General features: G+C 36.8%; 1 protein-coding gene across 15 annotated transcripts in view; it reads left to right on the forward strand.

The window, feature by feature from the left end:
- Positions 1–26,069, forward strand: part of N4BP2 (NEDD4 binding protein 2) — a 43,366-nt gene extending 17,297 nt beyond the window's left edge. For 7 of the 15 annotated variants that reach the window (XM_032684646.1, XM_032684645.1, XM_032684654.1 and 4 more), the window contains 15 exons: positions 607–731; positions 1,916–2,004; positions 3,678–3,754; positions 5,534–5,689; positions 6,768–9,106; positions 10,529–10,614; positions 11,297–11,339; positions 12,197–12,438; positions 13,838–13,956; positions 16,437–16,572; positions 16,671–16,856; positions 19,042–19,210; positions 21,021–21,144; positions 21,927–22,005; positions 24,961–26,069. In XM_032684646.1, the coding sequence (XP_032540537.1) occupies positions 607–731; positions 1,916–2,004; positions 3,678–3,754; positions 5,534–5,689; positions 6,768–9,106; positions 10,529–10,614; positions 11,297–11,339; positions 12,197–12,438; positions 13,838–13,956; positions 16,437–16,572; positions 16,671–16,856; positions 19,042–19,210; positions 21,021–21,144; positions 21,927–21,972 (3,937 nt within the window). In that variant the 3' untranslated portion in view covers positions 21,973–22,005; positions 24,961–26,069. The other 8 variants (XM_032684653.1, XM_032684652.1, XM_032684656.1 and 5 more) reach the window with 8 other exon arrangements.
- The last annotated feature ends 910 nt before the right edge of the window (positions 26,070–26,979 follow it).

Raw genomic sequence — 26,979 nt, forward strand, 5'->3', positions numbered from 1 at the left:
TTGTAAGCAGAGTACCATTGCCACAGTGTTGGATCTGCTATGTTCTTCTAGTCCCTGTTTATTTCAGGTGTTTCCTTCGAATAACATCTATGGAAATATGCCAGCTCTTTACAGGTAGAAATTCCCCTTCCACTGTGGGAATTCTTTTGTATAAATAGTATTTGTGAAGCTTCTTGGGGTGAATTTTTGATTTATTTTCTTACTCTCCAAAAGCCTAGATTGAGCTTAGACTCCTTTGGCTGGCACTTGAAACATTTGGTGCAATTAAGACTGTGTATTTGTCAGTGTGAAAGTGTGTCATTTCATGTAGATGGAAAAATACCTCTCTTCTTTTTTGTGAAATGAGACTTGAAGGGAACCTCTGTGAGCTCTCTCCCCTAGATAAATCCTCACCTTTTGGAAAAAGGACAGAAAGTATTATAGACCTATAATATAGACTATTTGCCTAGAGGGTGATTTTTTTTTTCCCCTCACCTAAATTTGCTGCTTCCATTCCAAATAATCTTGGTTTTGTGCAAGAGACTAAAAAAAATGTATGTGTGGTAGCAGGTATCAGGGCTTGGGAGAAGAAGGGGGAAAAGCTATTTACTTCTTGATCTTTCACAGGAATATCCTTGAGGATAACCCAGGAGGAATCATTCTTAGTACTGATGATTACTTTAATAAACATGGACAATACCATTATGATCCCAGTTGCTTAGGGGAAGCGCATGACTGGAACAGGAAACGAGGTGAGAAGTAAATAAGGGATGAGCTTGCTCATTTACTGTTCAGTGCTTGTGTGCTGTTTAAAAAAACCTGCCTGGCTTGTAATGCCTGCATCACAGGACAAGCATTTATCCCATCATAGAAGTATTTTTTAATATGTGTGGAAAAATAGTATGAGCACAAACTCAGAAGTCATCCATTCATTGTGTGTTTTGCAACTAAAAATGCCAGTGTTTTTGTCACAGGATTATTTTATCCTCAGGTTTTGTCATGATGTGTATTTTGGTTTGTGTCCCCTTGCTGGAGTGGTTACCTATATCCTCTCCCAGAAATACTTCTTCTGAGATGATCCATTATAATATGCATATGCAATAAGTAATGAGGATGTTGATACAAGTAACACAGATATTTTCCTGCTCTTCATTATCTTTTTTGTCTTGAGCATTAATTGTTGGGAAATTTAAAACTAAATTACAAGAGCAAGACAGAATTTTTTTTTTCCCCTTTCCATAATCAGTTTATTTTTTGACAGTGCCTTATGCTAAACTCCCCACAGAACAATTCTTTTAAAGCTTTCATTTGCTAAATTTGAACCATGATCACTTTTCTACTGTCAAATTTCTACCAGTGGAGAAATGGGTTGGTAGAAATATATGGTTCAACAAGTAATGTGATTGTTCAGACTCATTGTAACATAGCTACAGAAACATGATGCTGTGTCTCAAAGCTAGTGATTCTAAACATTTCATTACTGTGTATTTAAATTACAATAATTCATTGCTTTTTCGTATTTTATACAGTTTACAGAGTGGGCTAATCTTAAGACTGTTATAAAGCCAAGAATTTTGTATGCAACAATGAAGTCCACTTTAAGGTGATTCATGTAGTTTTTTTAGTTTAATTTACTGATTGATTAGTCATCGGGTGCATTTTACATCTGCATTTTCATTCCTTGATTATCATACCTACCTTAATTCAAAAGAATAATGCCATAACTCAGTAGCTTTATGTGTGAGGGGGGGATTTCTGAAATAGAGGGTCTTGGAAGAGATCAAGCTGTGGCAACAGTTTTTCACACAGTGGTTAATCATTGTGGATTATCTACTTTAAAATAAAACAAATTTAGAGAATTAGTATAAATGTTATGTGTTCACCCTATTATAATGAAATTAACTGTATCCCATTCTTTTGTACGTGTGTTTTTCAGCCAAAGAAGCGTTTGAAAGGGGAATCTCTCCTATAATAATAGACAACACAAACATACAAGCATGGGAGATGAAGCCTTATGTTACTTTGGTTAGTATTACACTTTGACCAATGTGGAAAGGGATTGTTCACCAGGACAGCAGCAACATTGTTTTAATAGGGGATTGTCTTTCTCAGTCTAGGTGCTATTCCACAATGAAGTTTGGAGTAAAAAACGTGTTACATGGAATCATATTACCCAGTGTCATATTCTGTGCATATTCAAGTATTGACCTGACTGGACTTCCAAGAGGCAAAGCCAAGTGCTTTGTACTTGAGGCCAAAAATAAATAAATTTTTTTCCTCTTTCATGTGATTAGTAACATTAGAATCTACTTTAAAAGATAATCAACATTAATCAGTAAGAATGATATTTAATGCTCTGTGAAACTTGAAGACTCAGTCTCTGTTTCACCTTAAATATGACATAGAGACAGATACCAGCTAACCAGTTGGAAGTCTAGAGTTATCAGATGTTGCTAGGTTGCTTGAAGCTATGCAGATTTACTTAATGTTTTTTACTGAAGCGATGTAATGAAAATAATGCACCTGCACTATTTTATGGTAGGAGTGTGGTGCTTTTATTTAGTGACTGAAAGTGACCTGCTTTAGTTTATTAAGTTAATGCAATCTACATTTAACTTTCAAAGTTATATTTAATTATTTAAATAATTTGGTGAACTTCTGTTATAGGTTTCTCATACTCCAGTTTTCTGGACCTTCTCACCTTTTCATTTAATAGTTTCTAAATGGGCATCAGCACTTTCAGACTCTAGCTCTTATTTTGCTGTTGGGCATTCATTGTTTTGGTTGGTATTTGTAGAACTGCATTATTTTATGAAATTGGTTGTGATTAACAGAAATAATATATTGGAAGAAATATTAGGAAGTAGATCTGTTTCTCTTTACACGATACAGAAAGACATCAGAGAGTGTAGTACATAGAATTGATGGCTTTTCAGCAGATACTCTACATATGCTGCATGTGGTAAGGGATTAGTGAACAGTGGGACTTAACACAGATAGTTTTTATTAATAAAATGTTTCCTTGCATTTATTAACAATTGTCAGATTAGCAGTTCTTTCATAAATTATGTCCTTGATTTTGCTGTATATTGACATAAAGGTGCAACAAAAGTTCTTTGGTAAGATGACAAGAATTTTTTCTGAAAACAGGAATGGGGAGAAACAGCACCAGTACTACTCACAGTGTTCTCCTGATTAGACTTAGGCTCCTTTTCTGCCATGGTGAGAATAGACCATATAGGAACCATTTACTTGCAGCTCACTCAAGTTTCCCATATGGCAGGAAGGTCATCCACAATAGCTGTGTTAATGTAACTGAATTGCTTGTTTTGGAGCTGGTTTGGGTCTGGTCAGCTCTGAATGTAAGCAGAGAGCTTTTCTCTGTCTTTGAAAGGCTACATAGACATATACATGCTGTATCTGGAAAGAGGAGATGTTCTGCAGTCTTGTCTCAGAGGAGGCAATTCATGGCACACATTTAATTTTACAGTAAGAGATGCATATACATGTTTTTAAAAATCTCCAGTTACATAAACATAAGTGAAACACTGAATGGAAGTGTTATTCCAAGTATTTAACAGGTATCAAAAGATACGAAAAACAGCTTTGAAAAAGCAGACTATGCATATCGTGTGCTTTGTCATAGAAATAAGAAATGGGTGATGTGGCTTGTTCTTTTTTATATCTGTTTTATTCAGGCTCAGCAGTTCAAATACGAAGTAATGTTCCGAGAACCAGACACTTGGTGGAAGTTTAAACCAAAAGAACTTGAAAGGTAAGACTTTAAAGGAAAATACCACATTAGACAGTATATCTTTTACAGTCTATAAACTATGATTTATAAAAAGCAAAGTGGCTAATGAAGTAGCAAGATACCAGTTCAGATTTTGGTGATCATAAGTAGCTTTTTAACATTCTCTTTCTACAATATTAACTTTTATGGGATTTTCTACATATTAAAAGATTTTTTTTGTCACCTTAGTTTAATTACATACAAAAGATACTGTTAGCAATAGCTATTATGGGATGTTTTCATTATTCCAAGTTCTTTGCGTTTGAAGTACAGTGACTCTTCCTTTGGGTTCCTGAGGTTGGAAAAATGATGTCCAGTTGGGGTGTTTTTGCATCCAACTGGTCTGTTGCCTTAATTGAAAGGTTTCTGCTGTCACTGAGTTTAGGGCAATCAGCACCTCATGGCCTGAGAGGGGCAAACCCCTGTGCATCACCACTTTTGCTTACCTCTTCTTTAGCAGGACCTTCTGTTACCTAGAGCCAAAATAAGCAAGACATAATCCCTAGGTAAGTGAATAATAAGTATAAAATTGGCTGGATGCCAGGTTTAAATGGTATGATCAGTGTCTAAAGTCCGGAGTGAAGGCTGATGTCCCCCTATGATGAATACTAGGATTGCAACTATCTAATGTCCTTTTAATGACTTGGATTCTGGGACAGAGTGCACTCATAGAAAATTTGAAGATGATACTGAACTGAGCAAGGGTAGTTTATTCAACTTTAAGAAGAGAACATTAAGGAAAGATTACATTGTTTTCTGCTACCTTTTGAGAGATTACAGAGAAGACGAAGAAGAACTCTGCAGGGATAGGGCAAAACAAACATCAGCAAGTTGAAACTTCAGGAATTTTGATTACATGGAAGAAAAATAACCCAAAACTTGCTTTAAAGTTGGTTATGTGCTGAAAGAGTTTGCCCAGAGAGCTTGTAGACTTTATCGTTTGGGATATCAAAATTGGACATTACAAAGCTCTGGGCAAGCTGATCTAGCTGTACCTCTTCTGAGTAGGAGATTGAAGTATGTGGCCTCCAGATATCCCTTTCAACATAAGTTATTCATAATATCTGTTGTCCTCTGAATTTGCATACTTAGCTCAAGATTGACCGCTTTTTAAGTGAGGTAAGGAAGATTAGTTTCTTTGTTAAAATAGATCTTAAACCTTTACTCCTGTATCTTCAGTTTCTGTTTTGCCATCCTTGGCAGGATTCACTTGTTCTAGGTGGAAATGCTGTAGAACACAGTGCCAGTTGGTGTTTAACAGAGTTAGTGAAAATTTCAAGCCAACTCGTGTCCAAAATACTAGGTGAATAGGTTTTCCTCAAGGCTCAAGGAGTTCTTAGTTTAGCAAAACCAGAGAAAGAAGACTGAATTCAGAAATCTTCCATATCTAGTTTGGTATCCTGCATCACTGTCAGGATCTGATATGGCATGTTTCTGAAACTTATTTGAAGATGATGCATTATGGACAAAGTTATAGATTTTAGTAATATGCAAAATATCCCATTGCAGTACAGGAACACCAAGTGGGGTGGAGAAGTCAAGTGGAACAGCAGTTTGTCTGAGATGCCCAGTTTGGAATGCCTTAATGCACTGATACAGAAAGAATTGCTGTTTCACAGCTTTTCCTCTGGCCCCATGAATTCTTTGATTAGTCTTGCTGTAAATTTATGAAATTATTATTTACTTTTTCTCTTCTGTCATTCTAATACACAAATCTGAAATGTTTCTTTTTCTTTTTTTTTTTTTTTTTTTAATTCATAGGCGAAACATTCATGGTGTATCTAAAGAAAAGATCAAAAGAATGTTGGAACGATATGAACGCTGCCTTACTGTTAGATCAATATTGGATTCTTCAGTTCCAGATAAATCAGAAGCTGCTGGTTGGAGTGAAGATCCTTCTGAGGAGGAAAGCCATAGGTTAGATTCTTTCACTAGCTTTGTAGCCTCAAATAAAAGGCGAAAAAGACTTCTTAGCAACAGAACTTGAATAATACTGTTGAACAGTGAATGCATTAAAAAAGATAGTTAAAAAAAAAAACCCACTACATAGTTTTCCTAATTTTTAAGAATTTCAGGATTTCTAGAAATGAACAGTCAAGGGATCTAGTCACTTTCCAATGCTTTTTGAAATCCTCCCATTATGGCTGTGTGTTACTTTTCAAGAAGCCAATTTTGACTGACTTTCTCTTATCATAGAAATATGCTGTTGGATGTATGTTGTAGATATGAAGCACTTAAAATCTATAAAATGCTTTTTAGAAGAGTGTAGTCCCAAAGAGGAGCAAATTACTATTTCTGTATCTGTATGTTAGTACTGATGTTATCTTTGTGGTAGAAGGTGGATTCTTCATGCAGAGTTACCTATTTGCCCTTCAATATACTTAATTGAAACTTGCCTGGACTTATGTTGGTTGTATACATGACTGTTTTGTAGTGGCTAATCTGAATGAATCATAATGCAGAGGAACCCAGATTTTGTTGTAGTTATTATTTCATTTGGGTTTTGCATGCTTAACGTATTTGAAATGAAATTGGCACTGATAATTAATGGAATGTAGTTGACTGTGAAGAATGGTTTGACAAGAAATGGCACATGCTCTCCTAGTTCTAGATTTTATTTAGCATTAAGCCATCAGGAGAGAACAACAGTCATTAAATAAAAGTATATTTACCAGATTGCTATCTGATTGAGGAAATGTCTGGCAGCGGAATGTTTCAGTACATAACTGAATGCTGGGAATGGGGGAAAATTGACTCCTGAGAAAGTGTTCTTAGTCCTGTTCTGTAATAAGAAGGGGATACTTACCAAGGAAAGTTGGTCTTCCCTTAGCTCCTTCTTTTTTGTAGAGGAGCGTTGAAGTTAGGGCTAAGTTGTAAATTTGTTTTCCTCTCACTAGAGCTCTAACTAGAGTTAAACTCTCACTCTAGTTCTAACTGGAGCTAAAGTATACAAATGCTTTAAGAAGGTTTGAAATGAGTTTATCTTTTATTCCGGTTTGTGTTTCAGAAAGAGAGAGGCACATTGTGATGCAAAGGAAGAACCACCTTTTGCTTTTGATGTGGAGCCTCTTGAATTAGCTGAAGTTGGTAAAACTTCTCCCCATAATTCTCTAATATTAGAAAGCAGCTGTGATCCTGAACATTTTCAGCAAGAGGAAAAAGAAATGAAAAATAACTCAGTGGAACACAATTCTGAGAACAGCGCTGTTCAAGATGACTTGGATGTCTGTTTATCAGAGTGCATCGAAAAAGAGCTGCCCTTGGAGAAGAAAGAAGAAAAGGGAGAAAAAGTAGAAAAAAATACTGAAACAGAAATAGATGATGTTGATGTGATCACAGCTGAAGAGACTGCGAATTTGCATACAGGAGGAGCTGAGGAACACAGTGATAACAACACTGTCAATGTTCAAACTGAAGTTCAACAATCGGGTTCCATATGTATGGAACCAAAATCAACACAAACTGATAACACAGTGGAACCAAGCAGTTCAGCTTTTGACACGTCAGGGAAACCTGAACTACTAAACTTCCTGGGTGACTGGCCTGTAGAACAAACAATGGGACAGAGAGTCAAAAGATCTAGAAGGCTAGAAAAATCTTCTCTGAAGAGTGATAAGGAAAGTGAAACTCCACGTCAGCAGCATCCTGAGATAGGTAAAGAGCAAGTGGGCCTGCCTGAGACATGCACTGTTGAGAGAGGACATGAGAAGGAAAATCTAGCCTCTAGCTGCTCCTCTATTAGTTCAGATAAAGTTACACTGGAATTGCAAATGGTAGGACATTGGCCTATCTCAGCCTCATTAGAACAGAGACAACAAAGGTCAAGGAGAATGAAAATGACAAATCAGTCTGATGAAGGTAGAAATCCTGAAGGTGACATTGACATAAATGCTCTTGAGACTGTAGATGTGCTTTGTGGGACACCTGTGAGCACTGCAGAGCAACCAGATATAAAGAGTTTTCCTATGCACCAAGATGAAATAGTAGCCAGTGAAACAGGAGGTGAGGAAAAAAGCCAGCAAAATAAGAGAACAAAGAAACATCACAGATTAGCCCTCACTTTTACAAACAACAGTTTGCCCCATCCCGAAGAAGAGGACCACTTGTCTAACCTTAACACTACAGAAGAGAAACAGGACACGTGCTTATGTAGACAAAAAAGTAGCCATTCACAGACTGAATCACAGGACTTTGCTCTCCTGTGGAGATTAGAGAAGAAAATGCTTTTTCCTGACACTACCAAAGTATTGCATGGCAGACTAGATGGCTTCAAACCCAAGCACGTTGATAATGCCTCAGATTCTCAGGAAAAAATACCATATCGAGTTACTTATGATAAAAGCACGTTTGTAGAAGAAAGTGAACTTACCAATATTGATGACTCTGAAAAGCTGGATACACTGTGTAAGCTCTTTGAGTCTGTTTCATTTGAAGCTCTGAAAGATCTCTATGAAAGATGTAACAAAGACATAGACTGGGCCACAGGTTTGCTATTAGACTCTGAAGAAAAGTTATGCAAGGCTGTTGATACCGAATGCTTTCAGGTAAGAGAAGCTGAGCCAGTTGTCTCAGACCTTGATTTCAAGGCAAGTACAAACTGTGATGAGAATCTCAAAGACGGCGAACAAACATCAGAAGTAATTGGGGCTGGTGGTATCTCTGAGGCTTCAGAAGGTAAGAACTCATCACTCAGCATTGCAGAAAGTAGGGCTGCCAAGGCAGCTGTGACAGATGCTGATGTACCTGACTCATTCACTGCTACCTCACTGAATGATACAGAGGAACTGAAAAATTCCATGGATGCAGCCCCTAGAACCGACACAGACAGCTCAGCAGCAGGTGTCACTGAGCTGTCCTTTTCAGGAAAGCAGTCTGTAGAGTCTGAGAGTCTTGTTGAAGAAAGTGTAAATAAGCCATCACTTTTACAACTTGATGCAGCCTTCTGTACACCCGTGACTTTGCCTCATGGTCCTAACACAACTTCTACCAATTTGAAATTTGGATTAAATAATGAAAGTGACATTAATCCTTCAGAAAGCAATGGAGAGAATTCCAAAGTGACTCCTTCTTTACTGGAAATGGATCATGAGCTTCTGGTCAGTCCTAGGAGTGATAAAGAAATGGAGGTGAATAAAGAAACCTGGGAAAGTTCTGAGGAGATATGTGGTAAAGAAGAAATTGAAAGTCCAAGCTGGTCTGCAGCTAAAGCCAAGAGACAAAGCCCTGTACCAGCATCACATGCAGCTTTCAGTATAGATTGCCTAGAACTAACATTACCTCCTGAACTGGCACTCCAGCTGAAAGAGATATTTGGGCCTGTTGGCATTGATGCAGGTACGGGCATAATTATATCTGTGTTTTTATGAAAAAACCTTGGTTTAGGTAAGAAAACCTTTCTTTATTTGCCTGAGCTTTTTTTCCTTCATGCTTCAGTTTTAGGGATTAGATTTGCATAATTCCTCATGATACTGTCTGCTGTTGTTAATCCAAAAATGGAACTGAATTAAGCGTGGCATAAAATATAAATGCAGTAATGCTACAGTTTGCCTTTGTCTTTTTGTACATGTACATACTTTAAAATATTAAGAAAATACATGGACTTATTTGCATTTTGAACAACAGGCCTTTGAGCCTATATTCAAACTGAAGAGATATTAAGATGATGAGGAATATGCAAATTGTGGCTGATTAGGAAAAAAAAGAAAAAAAGAAAGCTTTAGGCATCAGTAGAGTTGGGGAAGGAGAAGATAAATGGTTTAGAGAGAAGATGAAGTGTGGCTGTACTTAAAAGATGAAAACAGACTAGTCTGTTGCTGGGAGATTATGATTAAGGAAGCCACAAGCAGCTTGAACAAGCATATCAAAAGTTACAGACTGATTGAAAAAGGAAGAGAAGAAAATAGAAGGAATATACAGCTTGGTGATTTTCTCTCTCTTCCCCCCCCCCTTTTTATTTCTTTTTTTTTTTTTCCTCTTTTATCCTGAAGATTACTTGATGTGATATCCCAGATACCTGATTTATTGGTGGGTTTGACTGCTGGCCTCTTTGCCTTCCATGCCTACCTCATCAAAAGAAAAAGTTTGTTTCTTGTAGCAGAAAAGTGTTCTATTGTGTCTGAAATATGCCCTGCATTTTTATTTGACACATATGTACTTCTTGCTTTTTTATTTTTGAAAGGATGAGAAACAGTATCAGAAAGATCTTTTAGGGAAAAGATGTATCATTTTGATACCATGATGATTCCTGCCATTTTCTCTAGAGGTAGAGGTGATATTTGGAATTTGACTCTCTGTGTGTTTGAAAGAAGGGATGTGACTGATGTTGGGCTGTGGTGGGTATGTTGTGGCACAGAAGAGCAGTTGCCATGTGGATTGCAGTGGAATAGCGGGAGTCACAGTTTCACTGTTGTAATGAATGAAACTGTTGTAAATTAATAATGGCTTTGTAAAAGAAGGTTTTGCTAGAAAAGTGGAAAAAAGGAAAAAACACCATTGTTCAGGTAGTCACATTTCAACAATATACAATTAAAGTTAACTTGCTTTTTTCCTACCCTTTCTGAGTTTTTGAACACCAGATAACAATTTCTGTGGAATGCTTTTTTGTTGTTGAACTTGGCAGTTGCAGGTTTTATTCAAGCCTGACAGTTTATGCAGAATCTCCAGAACTAGAATTTATAAGTCCTGGCTATTGTACTTTAATTGCTTAGATAAGTTTTGTAGAATGCTTTAATGAATATATTTTCTTTGTTCCACAAGGATCACTGACTGTTGAGGATTGTGTGGTTCACATTGATCTAAATTTGGCAAAAGTGATTCATGAAAAATGGAAAGAATCTATTCTGGTTAGTAGATTTCTTGCTTGTGGTATGGTATGGCACACTTGTGCTTTGTCAGACCATTCATCTCCATATTTCTTGGTCTAAACGTGTAAGGACAATGATAAAATATAATAGTAATTTAAAATATGTGGAGTATATCAGTATGTCATAACCATCAACGCTGTTGAAAGTTTAAGGTATGTCACGAGTGCCTCATCGTGAACCCGAGATTCTTAAAAAAAAAAGGTTGATAGTGCACAATTTCATTCCAAATTGATTGAAAATTCCACTGGCCAAAACTTATTAACTGGTTTTTTGACATGTAAAAAGAATCCTTTTATTAATTATTCTGTATAGAAAACATCTCCATGTGCATTAATTGAGATGAGTTCTCCAAACTGTGTTCCTGCATAGCTATATGAAACTTTGAGTGTTTTGGGGTAAAATTTTTGTTTGGTTTATTTACTTAAGGTTATGAAGTCTTAGCAGTGGGGCATATTCCTCTAGTCTGTGTTTTCAGAAAGATAGTTCTAGCTTATAAATTCCACTTCATAATTACTTTCCTTAAATATACTTCTTTTAAAATATTGAATCTTTGGGAGATCTTATTTTGTAGCTGGCTTACTTAGAAACTTAAAAGTTTACTTGAAGTTTTGCTGTGAAATCTATAACTTATAACTCTAATGATTTTACTGTTTCTATTTAGAAGCGTCAGAGGAGAGATGAATCATGTAAGTTGTCTGCAGAAGGTATGTTGTATATTTTTCTTAATTGTAAAAATACTTAGGTCTCATTATAAAAATATTTAATTCTTTGAAACTTAAGTAAGGTTGCAAATATTCTGTCTGAAAAATGATGGATTCATTTATTAAGCTAAACTTTGGATCCATTTACCTTTCTCTTGTGGAGGTGTGGGGGAGGGGAGAGAGGTTAATTATAAGCAGAATCACTAGTACCAGGTAGCTGCAAGCAAAGAGCCTATCATTTTGTGTAATTCAGACAACTTAAAAAGAATCTCTGGCTGAACCAGACAGCTCTTTGGTGACTTCTGTAATATCTGTGACAAGAAAAGATGTGGTCAGAGAATTACTAGCAGGGTAAAATTTCTGCAGATGAGGGAGGGAGGTCAGAAATGCAACATTCACATGTTGTTCTTGTCAAAGATGATTGTAGCAGGAAGGTGGATGCCTTGTTCAAAAAGTGTTAACATCTCTGGCGACCCCGTTTTCATTCAGCTGTTGCCATTAACTAGTAGAAGTGTAAAACCAGATTCTCTTATAACAGCAAACAACTCCACACACACACTTAAGGTATCTACAGGGTAGTTTACAGCTGTAAGATAGGTCTTAACACTTGCAAATTTGGTGAGGAAGTATGATTGTTTTGCTTTTGTTTCACAAAGTAGATAAAGATGATCAGACAGTCTTTGTAAAATGGAAGTGAGGAAGGTGAAAACAACGTGTTGGTTTCTGTTTAGCATTGTTAATCTTCTTCTAACAAAACTCAAACTGCCTCGGTTAAAAAACTTGTCTTAATTATTTTGGCATTGCTTGTATATAAGCTAATAAGTATTTTATTTGTCACCTAATTTTTATTGCTTTTGAAGGTCCTGTGATTCAGCAGATAGATACAGATGACTCAGAAATGCTGCTATCTCAGAATGCAGACAGTAAAATACAGAAGAAAAAAATGAGCTGGGCTTCAGGCACATCTAATGACATACAGATGAAAAAACCAGCAACATCAGATGTTTTTCCTTTTATGGATCACTGGAACGCTCAGATTCAGAAAGTTTCTCTCAGGCAAATAATTTCTGAAGAACTAGCTATGCAGGAGAGACAGGACATGGTATGGATAGTACCTGTTTTCTATGCAGTTTAGATTTACTACTAGTAATAAAACCGAATGTGACTTTTTGGTGACTCGTATTTGTGCTGCTGATTACAGCCTGAATTTGTGAGACAAATGTGTGCCAATTAGTATTGTTGATTACTGTGATACAGGAGTTTGCTTTTGGTAGATGGTTCTGTTTGAAAAATAGTCTCATTTAGAATGTAGTATTTTGATTGTTTCCCAAACAGATCCTGGTGCATTTCACTGTATAGGTTAGCATTTCTGTTTGGTTGAATCTTTTTTGATTGCTCACCCAAAAGCACAGATCAGTGTGATTTGCCATGCTTTTGATTGTGACAGCAATATCAAAAAAAGTTCTTAATTGGCTCCATGCCTTGTTTGTTTAAAAGTGTATTGAATTGATTTTAATGTTTTGTAAGGAGAACCTATAACACTTCTAGCAGATGAGACACTGAAATAAGTACTTGAGGTTAATCTCAAACAAGTTTCTGTACCCTCTTGTCAGAATATAGTAAATTTTTAATAGATCTTTACTGGTTTTTTATTTTCTACACAGTTCCCATACCCTGCCTGTTGACCTGTGCCTAGTACTGCCCTCTGCTGCCCTGCTGGTGTTCAGAATAGGTGTTTTAGTTTGTAATTGTCTCTGATAAGCAGCCGTCCTAAAAAAGAGGAGCTTTGAACTGGTATAGAAAGTTGGACGGATTAGCCTGTACTTTGAAAAATGGCTTGTGGATTCTTTCTTTGAACTCCGTGTATGTGTCCTGCTGATAAAAACAAGTGTCGTGTCTGCAGCTTTATTTTCAGTTTGAATTCATGGAGCTTGGCTTTATTTTGACTACTTTTTTTTTTTATTTTTTTAAAATCAATTTTGGAATGATGAGTCTGATTTATATTGAGTTATAACTATGTCATCTTCTCAGATGACTTCACAAATAAGAATATTACAGTACAGCTTCAGATACAGCAAACCAAAATTGTTTAGGCTGCTTAATAATAAAATGTTGTTTCAACCTCAGGCCCTCAGTATATAGAAGAGAGGTGGACTTTGCACAAGCTTAACAGTGGACTAGATAGACTAGCAGGGAATAAATTCCAAAACCTAAGTTCCTCCTAAAAAATCCTCCTTTTATTTTTTCCAAGTTATGAGGTAGCTCCAGCTGCATAACTTCAAATGATTGCAGAGTACTGCAGTGGTGTATAATAGAACTCACCTGTCCTTCCTTATGCTGATCAGTGTGGCAGGCTGATACTGGCATGTTGTCATTGTTGTGGGTGCATACCGATATTTTTTTAAATCTTAACGAATAACAGTGAAGTTGATTGGCTCCCCTGTTATGATATTTTTTTCTTATCAAGAACTTGTAATATTTTTCTTTTGTCTTCTGGGTAGAATCGTGTTCCTTCTACGGCTAGAAAAGACTGTGCTGCTAAACTAAAGGAGAAGCAACTTTTTGAGATGTTTCCAACTATTAATCAAAGTTTCTTAATGGATATCTTCAGGGACAACAAGTAAGAAATCTTTACAGGTTTTTGTAAAAATGGTACTCAGTAACATTCTGTAGTGCACATTTGCTGTCTTAAATATTAAGAGTTAAGATACTGCTAAAAATGGCTTTTTACAAACTAGCACGCTTTTTGGTAATTTAAATAAAGGCAAAATTAGGTGGTCTTAAAGGCAAAAAGGGCATAAAAACTCTCAGTGTAGACTTGTTTTTGGGTTTTTTTTGCAGAGGGGGAGAACAGACAGTTTCTTTCACTTGGAGAATAATGTCTCTGGCTATTGACCACTGGCTGATTGTCAGTGTAACTGCATATTTGCCCTAGAGCTGAGATTGAAATCAAGTGGGAGAAATTAGTGGGTGTGGTAATAATAAGTTAAAATGTCATCTGTCCAAGAGGAAAAGTACCGTCACCTGATGTTAGCTGTGAGTACTTTCTTGGCTACTACAGCAGCTCTGAAGGAATGAGCCATCTCTCCATCTCTTCCTGCTGGCATTCTCTCTTTTGCAATATATTTCGGGGGTACCTGTCTACCTTCTTAAATCCAAGAACTGAACTTTTCTGAGAACTGAACTTTTTTTGGAGAGAAATGTCTTTTTTTTTTTATCCTCAGCCATTTGAATGTCTTGTCTCTACATATGGATTTGCATGCCTACCTCTCAGTCATTCTGCTTGTCCAGGTTGTTATAAAAATCTTTCCTGTTTAAAATATGTCCTTCATCCATCTCTATAGCTCATACATTTCACTATCTCTTGTTTTTCCACATTCTAAATTCTCTTCATAGTGTTGCATTTCTCAAAATCTATCTTTACTCTTGATCAGTCTTTTTCTTGTTAGCTTACTGAACAGCAAGAATAAAGAAGAGGGCTTATTAGAAAGCTGATGGCAACTGATGTAGTATTTAATTAAATTTAATAACAAAGCTTGACTAAAAATACAAGGATTTTCCTTCATAAAAGTTTCAGAAAACTGAGCTAGTTTTAAATTAGTATGTATTATCTAACCCTGACCAGAGAAGATTTAAGATAAAGTATCTTATCCAACCCAAAAAGCAGTTTTTACTTATGTCTCTTTGATCAAGGTAGGATGCAATTTACTTTAGTATGTAATTTTCCTTTTAATATTCAAGTGCCCCTCAATTAGGATTCAGTCAACCAAGATTGCATGTATGTTGACACCAGTAATGCCAGGAAGTCTGCAAGCCTTTTTGCAATAAGGTGAAATATTCTGTTCCAGTGGAATATTCCGTTCCAGTGCTTTATTTCCAATGTAGTGTGTTTCTGTAACAATATCAATGTTTGTAATATGCCTTTTGTTAAATATAGCACCTATTATATATTTGTGTTGTGACCCACCCCAGAAATGGGAGGGTAACCCAGGTGTGTATTAATAAATCCCTTGAGATGGATTAGACTGAAAGGACACTGAATAGTCGGGGTTGTAAATATATATATATATGTAGGGTTTATTTTAGAACAATTTTGTTTCGAAGGTAAACAGGTATGTTGCCATGTTGGGTGTTATCATTCTTCAGCAATACAACATCTGTATGTATGTTATCATCTATACAGCAGTATAGCAACATTAAAGCATAGCAATATAGTACTATTAAAGCATAGTAATATTAAAGCATCTGTAGCAGTAAAGCAATATTAGAGCATAGCAATATAGCACTGTTAAAGCATGGCAATATTAGAGCATCTCTGCAATATGGCATTGTTAATACTAAGGCATCTGTAGATTAAAGCATAGCAATATAGTACTATTAAAGCATAGCAGTATTAAAGCATCTATGTCAATAAAGCATTGTTAAAGCATAGCATCTATAGCAATAAAGCATAAAGGTAACACTTAAGGAAATGCATAAGGGAAAGAAAGGATAAGGGTGGAAAGAAGTATATAGTCACTGCCCACTGGGTCCAGCGATGAAACTTGGTAGTTGCAGCTTCCATGTCTGTTGGTTGAAGTGCTGGTCTTGGTCCATTGGGGCTGGGGGAAACCCCCCCACACAACTCAAAGATGTTATGAGTTATTATACACTTCCAGTTCAGGTGGGAATGCCTTGTACCTCCCTGGGGCTGGGAGTTTTAGAATGGATAGTGTCATGGGACCATGCCATGAGCCTCTGACATCTCCAAAGACAGCTGCAGCTGCCTATTGTGCCAGCATCAGTCCTGGTCCAGCATTTGAGATGCATAGCCCAGGCTAGATGAGGACATCGGCATGATAAAAGGGACTTTCCTGCTTTGCAGGACTTCTTAGCCTCTTCCCTTCCTCAGACCGGCATCTGCCCCAGGATATGGGACACTGGCACCTGCTTATCTGATCAGAAGGTCCTTTGGCAGTATTCAGGGAGGGGTGGGCTTTGCTGGGTGAGCAGCTGCTACTTTTCAGTTTGCAAAAGTCTTTTGGTGATCTTAGAATGTGTAAATCATTAACTGTTTCAGTCTCTGACAGTGAGGTCACAGATTTTACTTATCTTTTACAGCTACTCTTTAGAACAAACTGAACAGTTTCTGAACTGTGTCCTGGAGGCAGATCCTGTAAAAACAGTTATAGCTCAAGAAAGTGTTCAGCAAAATGAAATTGTTACTTCCTACAGTGCAAAAAACCGGGAGAAGAAGGTATTTTTATTTAAATAGTATTATAAGGATATCCAAAGCTATGTTAATGAAAACACCCTACAATACATACTTACCTTCAACATTGCAAATTCCTACAGGCAAAAAAATGTAAGGAAGAGGATGATCCTTTGAGTGAAATATTTCAAGACTTTGAGTATCCACAATATGATGATTTAAGAGCAGAAGCTTTTTGTCACCAGCAAAAGAGAAAAGAATGTTTGAAAAAGGCTGGGGAGGCCTATCGGATGGGTATGAAGCCTGTGGCAGCATTTTATGCACATCAGGTAAACTTAAATATTGTGCTTTTTGTCTGAATTTAGGGAGGTACTTAAATACTGAATTGGCAGTGATAAGGAAAACATTGTGCCTACTACAGTTGACACATTTGCTCAGTTACTGTTCCCTGTGTAATTGTTATAGTGACAATCACAAGTAAACTCCCTTTCATAGAATTGATACTGGCACAGGAAGCTACGTAACCAAATTCAGTGTGAGACCTCATGAAAGGTGATAGTGCTTAGTCACACATGTTCTCTTGTCCTAGATCTCTCTCACATCCACAAACTTGTAAGCACCAAAATTTGTGTCCATGCGATCTGGCCAGGTTCACTGGGGTATGACATGTACTGCAACAAACATCAGTTTGGTGCTGAACTGTTTTTAGTTTTTTGTACTTTTTAGGAGTCAGACAGGTATGAAGATGTGATCTTTTGCCACAGAATCACGCTTGCTTCATCCACCATAAATCTTGGGCAAGATTGCTACCTGCTGTCTTTGCTTCTTCATTTCATCTGTCTTTATGGCTACAGTCTGTCTTGGGTTGGGATAAAGGAGGTGTGGCATGTCAGGCTTTTCACAATTCATCTGGTTTTGGCATGTAGATCTGCTGCTGATCAGTCTTGTGTGCTCTGGCCTTGGAGCACAGGCTCTCTGGTCTTGTTCAACCACAGTTCTCTGTATGTACCAGTTTGATTACTGCTGATCATTGCAGTTGATCATATCCTTGATTTTAATTATCAACTGTTCTTGTAACCAACGTTCCTGTACACTGGTTTCTTAGTGCCTTCACAAGAGACCCTTCTATTCATACCACTCTTAAAAATTCTGTTACAAATGTCTTCAAAGGCAACAGTTTTTCCCTGATCTAATAGCATATAAAAATTTGGTAAGAATTCACATTATAGAGGCATTTAATTCTAACCTATGAATTGCATTATAACAGAATGTAATAAATGTAATAAAAAATCACTTGAATTTGCTTATTAAAAAAGCTCTCACATAAGTGGTATAACTCTGAATGTTTAGATTGTGCATGTAGAAAATACTGATTATCAGTCTTTATAATGAACTTGTGTTCTTTATTCATACATTCTTGAAGCTTTTAGAAGTTCTAAACAAGAGTCTCCATGATTTCTAATAGAAATCTAATTTCAAGTCCTCTCTTTTGTTCTGTTCTTAGCCATATGAACAAATACAGTCTGGAAATGCATTTATTATACGCTTTCATTTAGGTAATAAAAAGGCAAACTAAGCTACCTTTATTCATGAAAAATACTTTATGCTTGGTGACCTTTGTCTTGAGAATCCTTTGCAAGTGAGAGTTACAGAGCTGGTGTCTTGGTTCTGACACTAATACACTTCAGACGATCCATTTTAATAAAGTGTAAGACAGACTGTCACTTTTGTTCTCTTGAGCCCGTGTCAGTCTAATACCTGGAGTTAAGTCTTCCATTCCTTTTCAGACTGTGCCTGCAGGTCTTCAAGGCCATAATTTGTTGCTTTGATCTCTCAGACTTTATCACTGCAAGGTTCATGGGAAGTAGTTGGTAGTTGTTTACTCTGTAAGATGACTGACTTTGTACTGCTTCTTGACCCTCGTTCCAGAAGGGGCTATTTTGACCTTGTCAATCGTAAAAGATCTGTCAAAAGTATTAGGAGAGATAATAGACAACTATTTAAAAAAAAGCATTTACTCTTGGCTTGTCTGAAATTAGGGAATGCGTTCAGAAGACTTAACCTCAAATGTAACAGTCAACAGGTTTTTCCTTAGCTATTGGGCAGTTTCTGTGACATTGTTTCATTACAATTTTAGCAAAATAATTGCAGAAAATAAAAATCTGTTGTTATAAGAATAAATCTGAAACTCAGCATGGAGTGTAACTTTTTAGCTTATGTAAAGACCTTATGGTTATGTGCCTTGTCTGGCATTTTTTTTTCCTTGTAAGGCTTTTGTTATAATTCCTTCTTTGTGCCAGCTTTGAGTAGTTTCTTATGAACAGGTCTCATAAAATCTCCTTGTGAGTAGGTCTCACTGAGCCTCTTGCAGAAGTTCTGTTGCAATTATAAATTTTACTGCTTCAAACCGTGAGCTAAAAGCACCCTGCTAGTCCTGTCATTTTGAAAGCAATGACCAGTGTGGAGCTTAGATTATGTCTTGGTGTGTAATAGTCACTGTGCTTATGAATAAAGAGTCGCCTTCACGAGCAGAAGATGAAGGAAGCCAACCATGCTGCTGCTGTGCAAATCTTTGAGAGAGTAAATTCTTCCTTGCTGCCTATGAATGTGTTGGATTTGCATGGTCTCCACGTGGATGAAGCTGTGAATCAGTTGGCCAGAGTGCTGCAGGAAAAAAGTGAAGGTAGGGTTTAGATAATAATTCTTACTCCCTAAGAATTATTCTCCTCATTTTCTACTAAGAAATCATGATTCATGGCAATATTAGAGAGAATTAATTTAATTTAATAATGTGTGTTAAAAACAACTAGGCTTTGTGTTGTCTTATTTTCAAAGTACCCATGGTTTGTTTTTCTTTGACATGACAATGATTCTTGCTTTTTTCTGTCTTGCACCCTACTCCCAACCCCCAAACTTCTTTGAAAATCTTTCTTCTATCTTTTTTTTTTTTTTTTTTTTTTGGTATGGTCTGTCCTTCTTGACATTTTTGACCAAGGTGATAATGCAAACATTTGTGTCATCTTTGCATTACTTTATCAGAACTATTTTGCTTTCATAATCTTTAAAGAATTATGTTGGAATTCTAACCACAGTGATTATATTGACTTCAACTTTTACATGAAAGCGTGTGATTTGAGCCATCTTTCAGAAACTTCTCTATCAGTTTGTGGGCAGGATCTCTTGAGATCAGAATACTGCTGCTTCCAGACCTGTCATTTTCTGCAGTTTTGCTTGAGGGCTCATTTTTTTTCTTCCAGTGGAGTGTTCAAGTACTTCATGAGTGTACTTGCTGTAAAAAGATACGTTTTCTGCATTGCTAGTTTACCCTATAAATTTAAGCACACTGGGAATACTTTTATAAGGAATATTTCTTACACAATATAGTACTGCATAAACCTGATTTTTTGAATCTGCTACTCCACAGAGTATAAACAGAAGTGTTCAGTGGGGCCTTAGATAATCCTTCTCTTTCAATATGCAATAAGTTGCATTATGTTGTGCTATTCTTGCAATGATATTTGTGTAATTTAAGCTGTAACCTAATGCTTTTTAGAGCTAAATTTCCAGAACTGCATTTACATCACGAGTCCTGGAATTGACAGTAGTGGCTCTCTGTGCAGTTCATTCACCTAAATCTAAAAAAAAAAGTTAATTTCAGTGTATGGACATGGGAAAGAGATCAATACTAGGAACTTTTTGCTGGCAGTAAACTGATATAAAACCTAAATAAAGTTATGCGAGAAAGAGAGAGAGGGAGTAGTTGAGGAAAGATGTCATGAGAACAGATAATTCCAAACTGGCAAATCTTGTCTCGTTTTGAGAATCCAGTTTAATATTTTTTTTTTCCTCTTTTTCAAACTCTTCATCAGTTGAGGTTCAGAAGTTATCTCTGGGAAGAGAGCAATTTCTTTTGTTATCAGGGCTAGATACAGCTCATGGAATGTTTTGATCTGTTGATCATGCTCCAGCATAGCAGAAGATAATCCAAATAAGTGTGACTTAAATGTCAAAAATGCTGGATTTATATTTTCTTTCTTCTTAATTTCTTTATTCAATAAAATGTTATTTCTTTATTCACATTAATTTAAGATACAATATGAAACAATAGTGTCACTTAAAAATTGAGTAAATTACACTCACCTCTTTTAATTTTGCAATTTAAATTTATGTCACAGGATGTAAATTCCAATTAAGTATTAGATGACAGAAACAGTAAAGCTGCTATGAAATTAGAAGGATTTTGTGATGATCACAACATGCATATTGCAAGCAATCTAGATTTAAAAAGCTTGACTATGTTTGTTTTTCAGAGTATCTTTTTTAGAACAGGGGGGGAAATGGCTATTTTTACATAAAACATGCATAGCCAGCATGACAAAGCAAGGTTCTGAATCAATAGTGAGAGTTTTCAGAAGAATGCATTGAAGGTATATACTAAATGCCAACTCTCTGCCCAGGGAAAATTGTAACTGTTACAATTCCTGCTGTTACAGAGCACCAGCAGACTGGTGGTAAACCATATCTCACTGTTATCACGGGAAGAGGAAGCCATAGTCAGGGAGGAGTTGCTCGCATCAGACCAGCAGCTATCAGATACCTCACAACCCACAACTTCAGGTGAGTTTAGATTTTTGTTACTGATACATTTTTTTTTCTCAACCCACATGTAACTAACTGAAAATTGAAGTTAGTTTTAGAATACTATTAAGTGACTACAGAGATTAAGGCAGGTCTGCTGTTTCTGACTAAAGTAAATTTGCTGTTTCACAAATCCAGTGCAATTGCGTGACACAATAGCACTTTATACAGGGCACCTATTACATGTTAGATCCTTTCCTCTGAGATAGTTCAATTACATATTTCCATTCAAGGTTGCTGTCTTTACTGTGAAAAGTTGTTAATCCTGCTTTTTATTGGTTCTCAATACCTGCCTTAGTGCTCAGTTTATGGGGGATAGCAATTTAGCAAGTCTGGGCCAGCATCAGTGTGTTTGCTGCTTTTTCTCTAGAGCACTTTGTGAAGGTGACTCAAAAATAACATAGACTTCTGTCCCCATTTCCTTCTTACCTTCTACAGAATACAAGGGTTAAAATCCATTTTTAAAGAAGAGGGAGTGAATGAGGAGGAGGAATAGAGGAGCAGAATGAATATAACCAAGAATATTGGGCAGCTTTTTCTTAAATTTTCATCTTAGTTTCTGCTATTTCCAACTCTTTGCATCTCCAGATTCTGTAAAATCCTCCTTTACTGTCACATTTGAGGACATAGTACTGATTTCTTGACTCACATGCACATCTACTTGACTGAGAACCATACCACTTTCCATATGTTTGAAGATTGAAGGAGATGGCATTGCACATAGCTTTCATGCTGAAGCTTCATTTTTTCTTGTTTTATAGGTTCACAGAAATAAAACCAGGCTGCCTGAAAGTCATGCTCATTTGAGGAGTTGTGGAGAAGAGGAATATAGAAACTGAGGTGTTGGATTACATTCAGATTACAGAAAAAAGATCGATGTTTTGAACAACTGTACTAGTGTTTTGTAATCTGTTTTAAAGGATGATATTTTATTAGAAAATATTTCAATTTACAGTAAGTGGTTTTGTCATAATGTTTCCAATAAAATTTTTGTGTGAAATGGATCCTTTTTTGAACCTGCAAAAAAAGAAGATACTTAAGGGATTTGAAGTCTCAGAAATGCAGATCAAGAATTTTGCTGAGAAATATGTGATGTTTTAAAGGGAAGTTAAGGTACGATTTTTAAATATAACTGTCTTCTCAGCATACCTAATCTATTTCTTTTGACCCTCAGACATTTTGATTGCCGTGACTTGTACAAAGTTATTTTGTGATTCAGAACTTTGTGCTAAACCCTTCAGAAGAACAAAAGGAGAGGGTGAAACTGGGCAACTACTGATATTTCAAATACAGTTACAGCTGAGTGCTACATATTTCCGGGTTTCTTCAAAAGTCTGCTTTAGTGGTTATGTTGTGATGGGTTGACCGGTTCTATTGTCTTTATTCCATTCTAAACTTCTCTCAAGTCTGGGAGATGGATATAATGGCCTATGCATTAAGACCAGCTCCATGTTTGGTAATTTTGCAGACTTAGTGTGGTCTGTTAAAGGGGAACCCACAATGCTGTAGTTCAGTCTCTTCTTACACATGGCTAAACTGTAATTTTGCAGGAAATGCCCTTACATTTTTGCCTTTACCATTTACTGGATTAAAAGTGTTTCTTATTTTATGGCTTTTTAAGTGAACCAAATTGAGTACTGTTTCACTTAATAAGTATCTAATAGTGATGTCTTCATTCTCTGTGTATTAAGTTTGGTGATTTCCTTGTAGAAAATATGACTGTGAAACATTTTAAATGTATTTTTAACATCAAAGTGAATGCTAATACCGCACTGGTAATTGCCTAACAACGTAGAAAACCCGCAAACAAAACCCCTCCACAGTGAAATATAAACATCTGTACTTTGGCAAGTGTTTCCAGTAGACAATCAGAACACTTTTTAAAATAGAAATATCTTCTAGAATGCATTACTACTTTTATTTACATCTTTGCCTCTTGAAATATTCTTAAAATATGAATTTTGTTGTAAGGCTTTTTCAGAACAGGTCTGAGTTTTGTATTAGGAATAATATTGATAGGTTAAAGATTAATGGGAGTGTTTTTAAAGTTTTTAACCACTTTTGCAGGACCTACATGCACATAAGAGTTTGTGTATGAATCCATATGTGTGTGCAAGTTCTGCCATTTGTGTGCATGGGTACTAATAAGCAAGGAACTTCTGTGAGAAAAGCTGTCCACAGAAATAGATTTCACTTGAAAATGTGTCTGTATAAGTTGCTGACAAGCTGAAAGACATGGTGTTTCCTGAATACCCGTGTTTACTGTGATACATACACAGTGAATGTAATGCACGGTAGACTTAAAAATGAGTTTGTCATGCTTCAACAGATATAATAATGTTTTCATGCTGATTTCAAGTGGAAGAGTAGCTTGAATAATACTTAATCAAAGGGACTCTTTCTAAAATAATAGACTGCCATAATAAGTTTTATATTTTTTGTGGGTACTTAGTTCATCTGAATTGTGTCCTTTCTCTGTTTCTTTCTCTCGGGCCTGCTCTGGTAACCAGTGATGAAATGTAAAAGACCTGTGTTCCCCAAACAGCACTAGCAGAATGCTGCCACTGCACGATGTCCTGTGTGGTGAAGCCCACACTTCATCCTCTGTGACAGTGCCTAAATGGACTGAGGTGCCATTTAGGCAGTTGGCCTCAAGACAACAGTTCAGACTATCAGCTGTCTTGTCCCAGCAGAGCTAGGATCTTTATTTTGCACCAAGAGCTGTCCCTTGTGCTCCTGAACAGGTTTTCCTTAGTGCTACTGTTTATAACAAATTAGGGTACAGCTCTCTGGGACAGCTCTTCGAAGTACCAACCCTGTTGCTTGGCCTGAGTGGCTGTTGCGTGTTGAGCTTCTGGATGCCCAAGCCCTACAGTGATGTGCTTGTAAACAGGAAAGTACCAACACTTCTGGTTTTTTTGGGAGGGAGCCTGATTCATTCGAGCATGTTCATACCATTCCCGACATGAACAAAGACAGCTTAGATTTTATTTTGAAAGATGAACAGAAAGAGTTGTTGTCTTGTCCATCTGTTCATCATAATCTAGTTGACAACTTTACCCTGGAGATAAGAAACACTCAGCTTTTTGCCTTCTGGCTTCACAAGTGGATGATAATGATGGCACTTGACTCTCACTTCCCCAGAAAATGCTCTGACCAATGTGCTCGGGACTATTTTTGAAGTCGCCACTTCCTGAGCCTCTTTCAAAATCGCCACTGCAAGCTAAGAGTGCGAGATCAAGGGGACGAATGAGGCTGAAGAATTAAAAGTGCGTAAACAGTCTCTGGAAGTGGGCCAGGACTCTTCAGAAAAGCAGCTGTCCCTGCTGAGCTTCAGTGTCCTTCCATATTATTTTTCCATCTCTTAGTCCTATTTGGATAAATGTGTTTAAAATGTTCAGGGCAAAACCTCCATTGCTCCACCCATTGCTTGGAGAATTTTTTTTTCAGTCTGTCAAAAGTCAGCAGAGAAATTCACAGCTTAAGAGCAGTTTGGGGTAGTTTTCTCTCTTCCTCTTTTAATTGTCCTTTTGGGTACAGGTTGAGGTTCACTAGAGTACTCTACTTAGGTTCACTACTAAACCCTGTCTGGTTATAGGCTGATCTTTCACCTAGTATAAGTTGTTTGACTACCAGCTGAACTGTGATGGAAGATGATGGTTTAAAATTGTAACATGGGTAGAACCAATCTTGCCTCTATTGAAAATAGTGACAGAGCCTCTGTCAGTTTCAGCAATTCAAGATGCAGTTCCAACTCAGAGAAAATATGATGAGCTCAAGCTTCTTCTTTTGTAGGATCTCAAGCATGTGCTTAAAAGCTGTGCTGAGCTTGATGCAGAATGGAGCAGGAGTTCAGTGCACAGTGAGTTAGTAAGTAGAGTTTTATCAGTAAGGATCTAAGTAAGTAAAGTTTTATCACTAAGGATCTTCATGCCTTCAGCTACTTGCCCGTATTCCAGAAACACAACACTGGAGATCTTGTATTCTCTGACTGGTTTTATAATGTATTCTGTGATGAATTCTATGAAATATAATTGTTTCCAAGTGGTATTTTAAAGTAGGTTACATTTTAGAAGTTCCAGCCTTTCTGATGTCTTCTCCAGTTACATCAGTGAGAATCCTGAAGTATCATGTAAATTCTGTATCATCTTACACTTTTAATTAAAACAACAGTATTGCCACCAGCACTCTAAAATAATGTGCGACTGTTAAAATACCTATTTTGTGTACTACTTTTTATTCTGTTCTTCAGCAGCATGTGATTGTGATGACTTTAATATATGACTTTTGGTGTCTTTTTTACAAAACATTTTAATAGTTATCCCAAATTTTAATTTAGGAAAATTATCCTGTTTTTATCGTACAAAATTAATGCTTGTGCTAACATTGATGAGTGATCTTACAGGAAAAAAAAAAAAGACCCAGAGGTGCAATGCAGAAAGTTGTCTGAAGTAACGTGACTGTTGAAAAACATTTCAGTTGATTGTGAAAGTAGTAGGGCAAAAATGTTATTTTAAAAAATATTTCAAGATACTTTGGCTTTTGCTTTTAATATCATGTGGTACATCCCCCCCAAACCCAACCAAAGCCCAACTGTTCATGCTATTTTAGCTAAATAAATTGTGCAGAGGATTAAATGACTATAGGTGAATATGCATGTGAAAAGACCTAGTACTGCAGCTACCACTTGTAAAAGCTGTTAGGACCAGTAAGTATATTGGAAGATATAAATTTCTATTTTTAAATTAAAATAAAAAATGATTTTTTATTTGTATAAAGTTGTAATTTTGCTGTTAACTATAACTTTCATTTTTTACTGAAATAATTTTGTAATCTGCATTTAGAATTTCTAATGTGAAAAGGAATTTACAAAATCTAGTTTAATAAAGATTTTTTTGCCACAATTATAGCGTTCTGTCTTTCCTTGGAAAACCAGGCTTCAGATTGTATCAGATTTTGTCAAATAGTAGCCTTGGAGTTCTTCATGAAAGCCACTTGCCTTGGCTTCAGGATACCATCTGTAGGGAGCTGAAGCAACCATCTGCAGGCATAAAAAGGAACAGATTTGTGGCCTGAATTTCAGTGTTGCAAGTGGGAGCTGAATGCTCACATTACTGAAAATGAAGATCATGGTGTCAGATTTTTTTTTTTGGCCTGAAGTAGCTGAAAATATGCTATTCCAGCCGAGCTTACTTATGAGAGAGTGGGGCAGTGGTGTATGTCAAGGAGAGAGGCCAGTATGACCACTGGAATCATGGGAATTTGGAGGCGGGAAGTGTTCTGGATAGACCTGATTTAGCAAGACTCTTTAGGTCAGGGCCACTGACAGGCTGGATCCTGAGGAAGCACAACTCTGTACTGTTGTGGATTCGGAGCTAAGTAAGCCTGTCTGGCTTTTCCCAAGCCTGCTCTATTCTGGTCAGATGCAGATATTCCTTTGTGTTGTCCTGGAAGTGCAGAAAGACACCTGAGACCAAAGTGCTGGCTAGAGTGCAGCCTATTTTATTAGCTCAGTTTAAGGACAACTGGCTTTGACCCAAATTGACTCCTGCAGAATTGTTCCTATGACTTAATTGCCTTTTAGCTTGGATTGCTGCAGAAACAAGTCAGCCTTGTGCATTTCCACAGCAAAGCCCTAACACACAAGCTGTTCAAGAGAGCAGGGAAAGCAGGTTTTGGGAACACAGAAAGCTTGGCAGATCTTGTTTTAGATCTGACATGGCTGATCCCGAGCCACAGTTACTAGACCACAACATTGGTGAATGCTTTATTGGTTGCGTGCTCCTTCCTTACAGGATTTCCTTCTGGCAGTGT

This window comes from Chiroxiphia lanceolata, chromosome 4 (genome assembly GCF_009829145.1).
Source record: "Chiroxiphia lanceolata isolate bChiLan1 chromosome 4, bChiLan1.pri, whole genome shotgun sequence".
Classification (NCBI taxonomy): domain Eukaryota; kingdom Metazoa; phylum Chordata; class Aves; order Passeriformes; family Pipridae; genus Chiroxiphia; species Chiroxiphia lanceolata.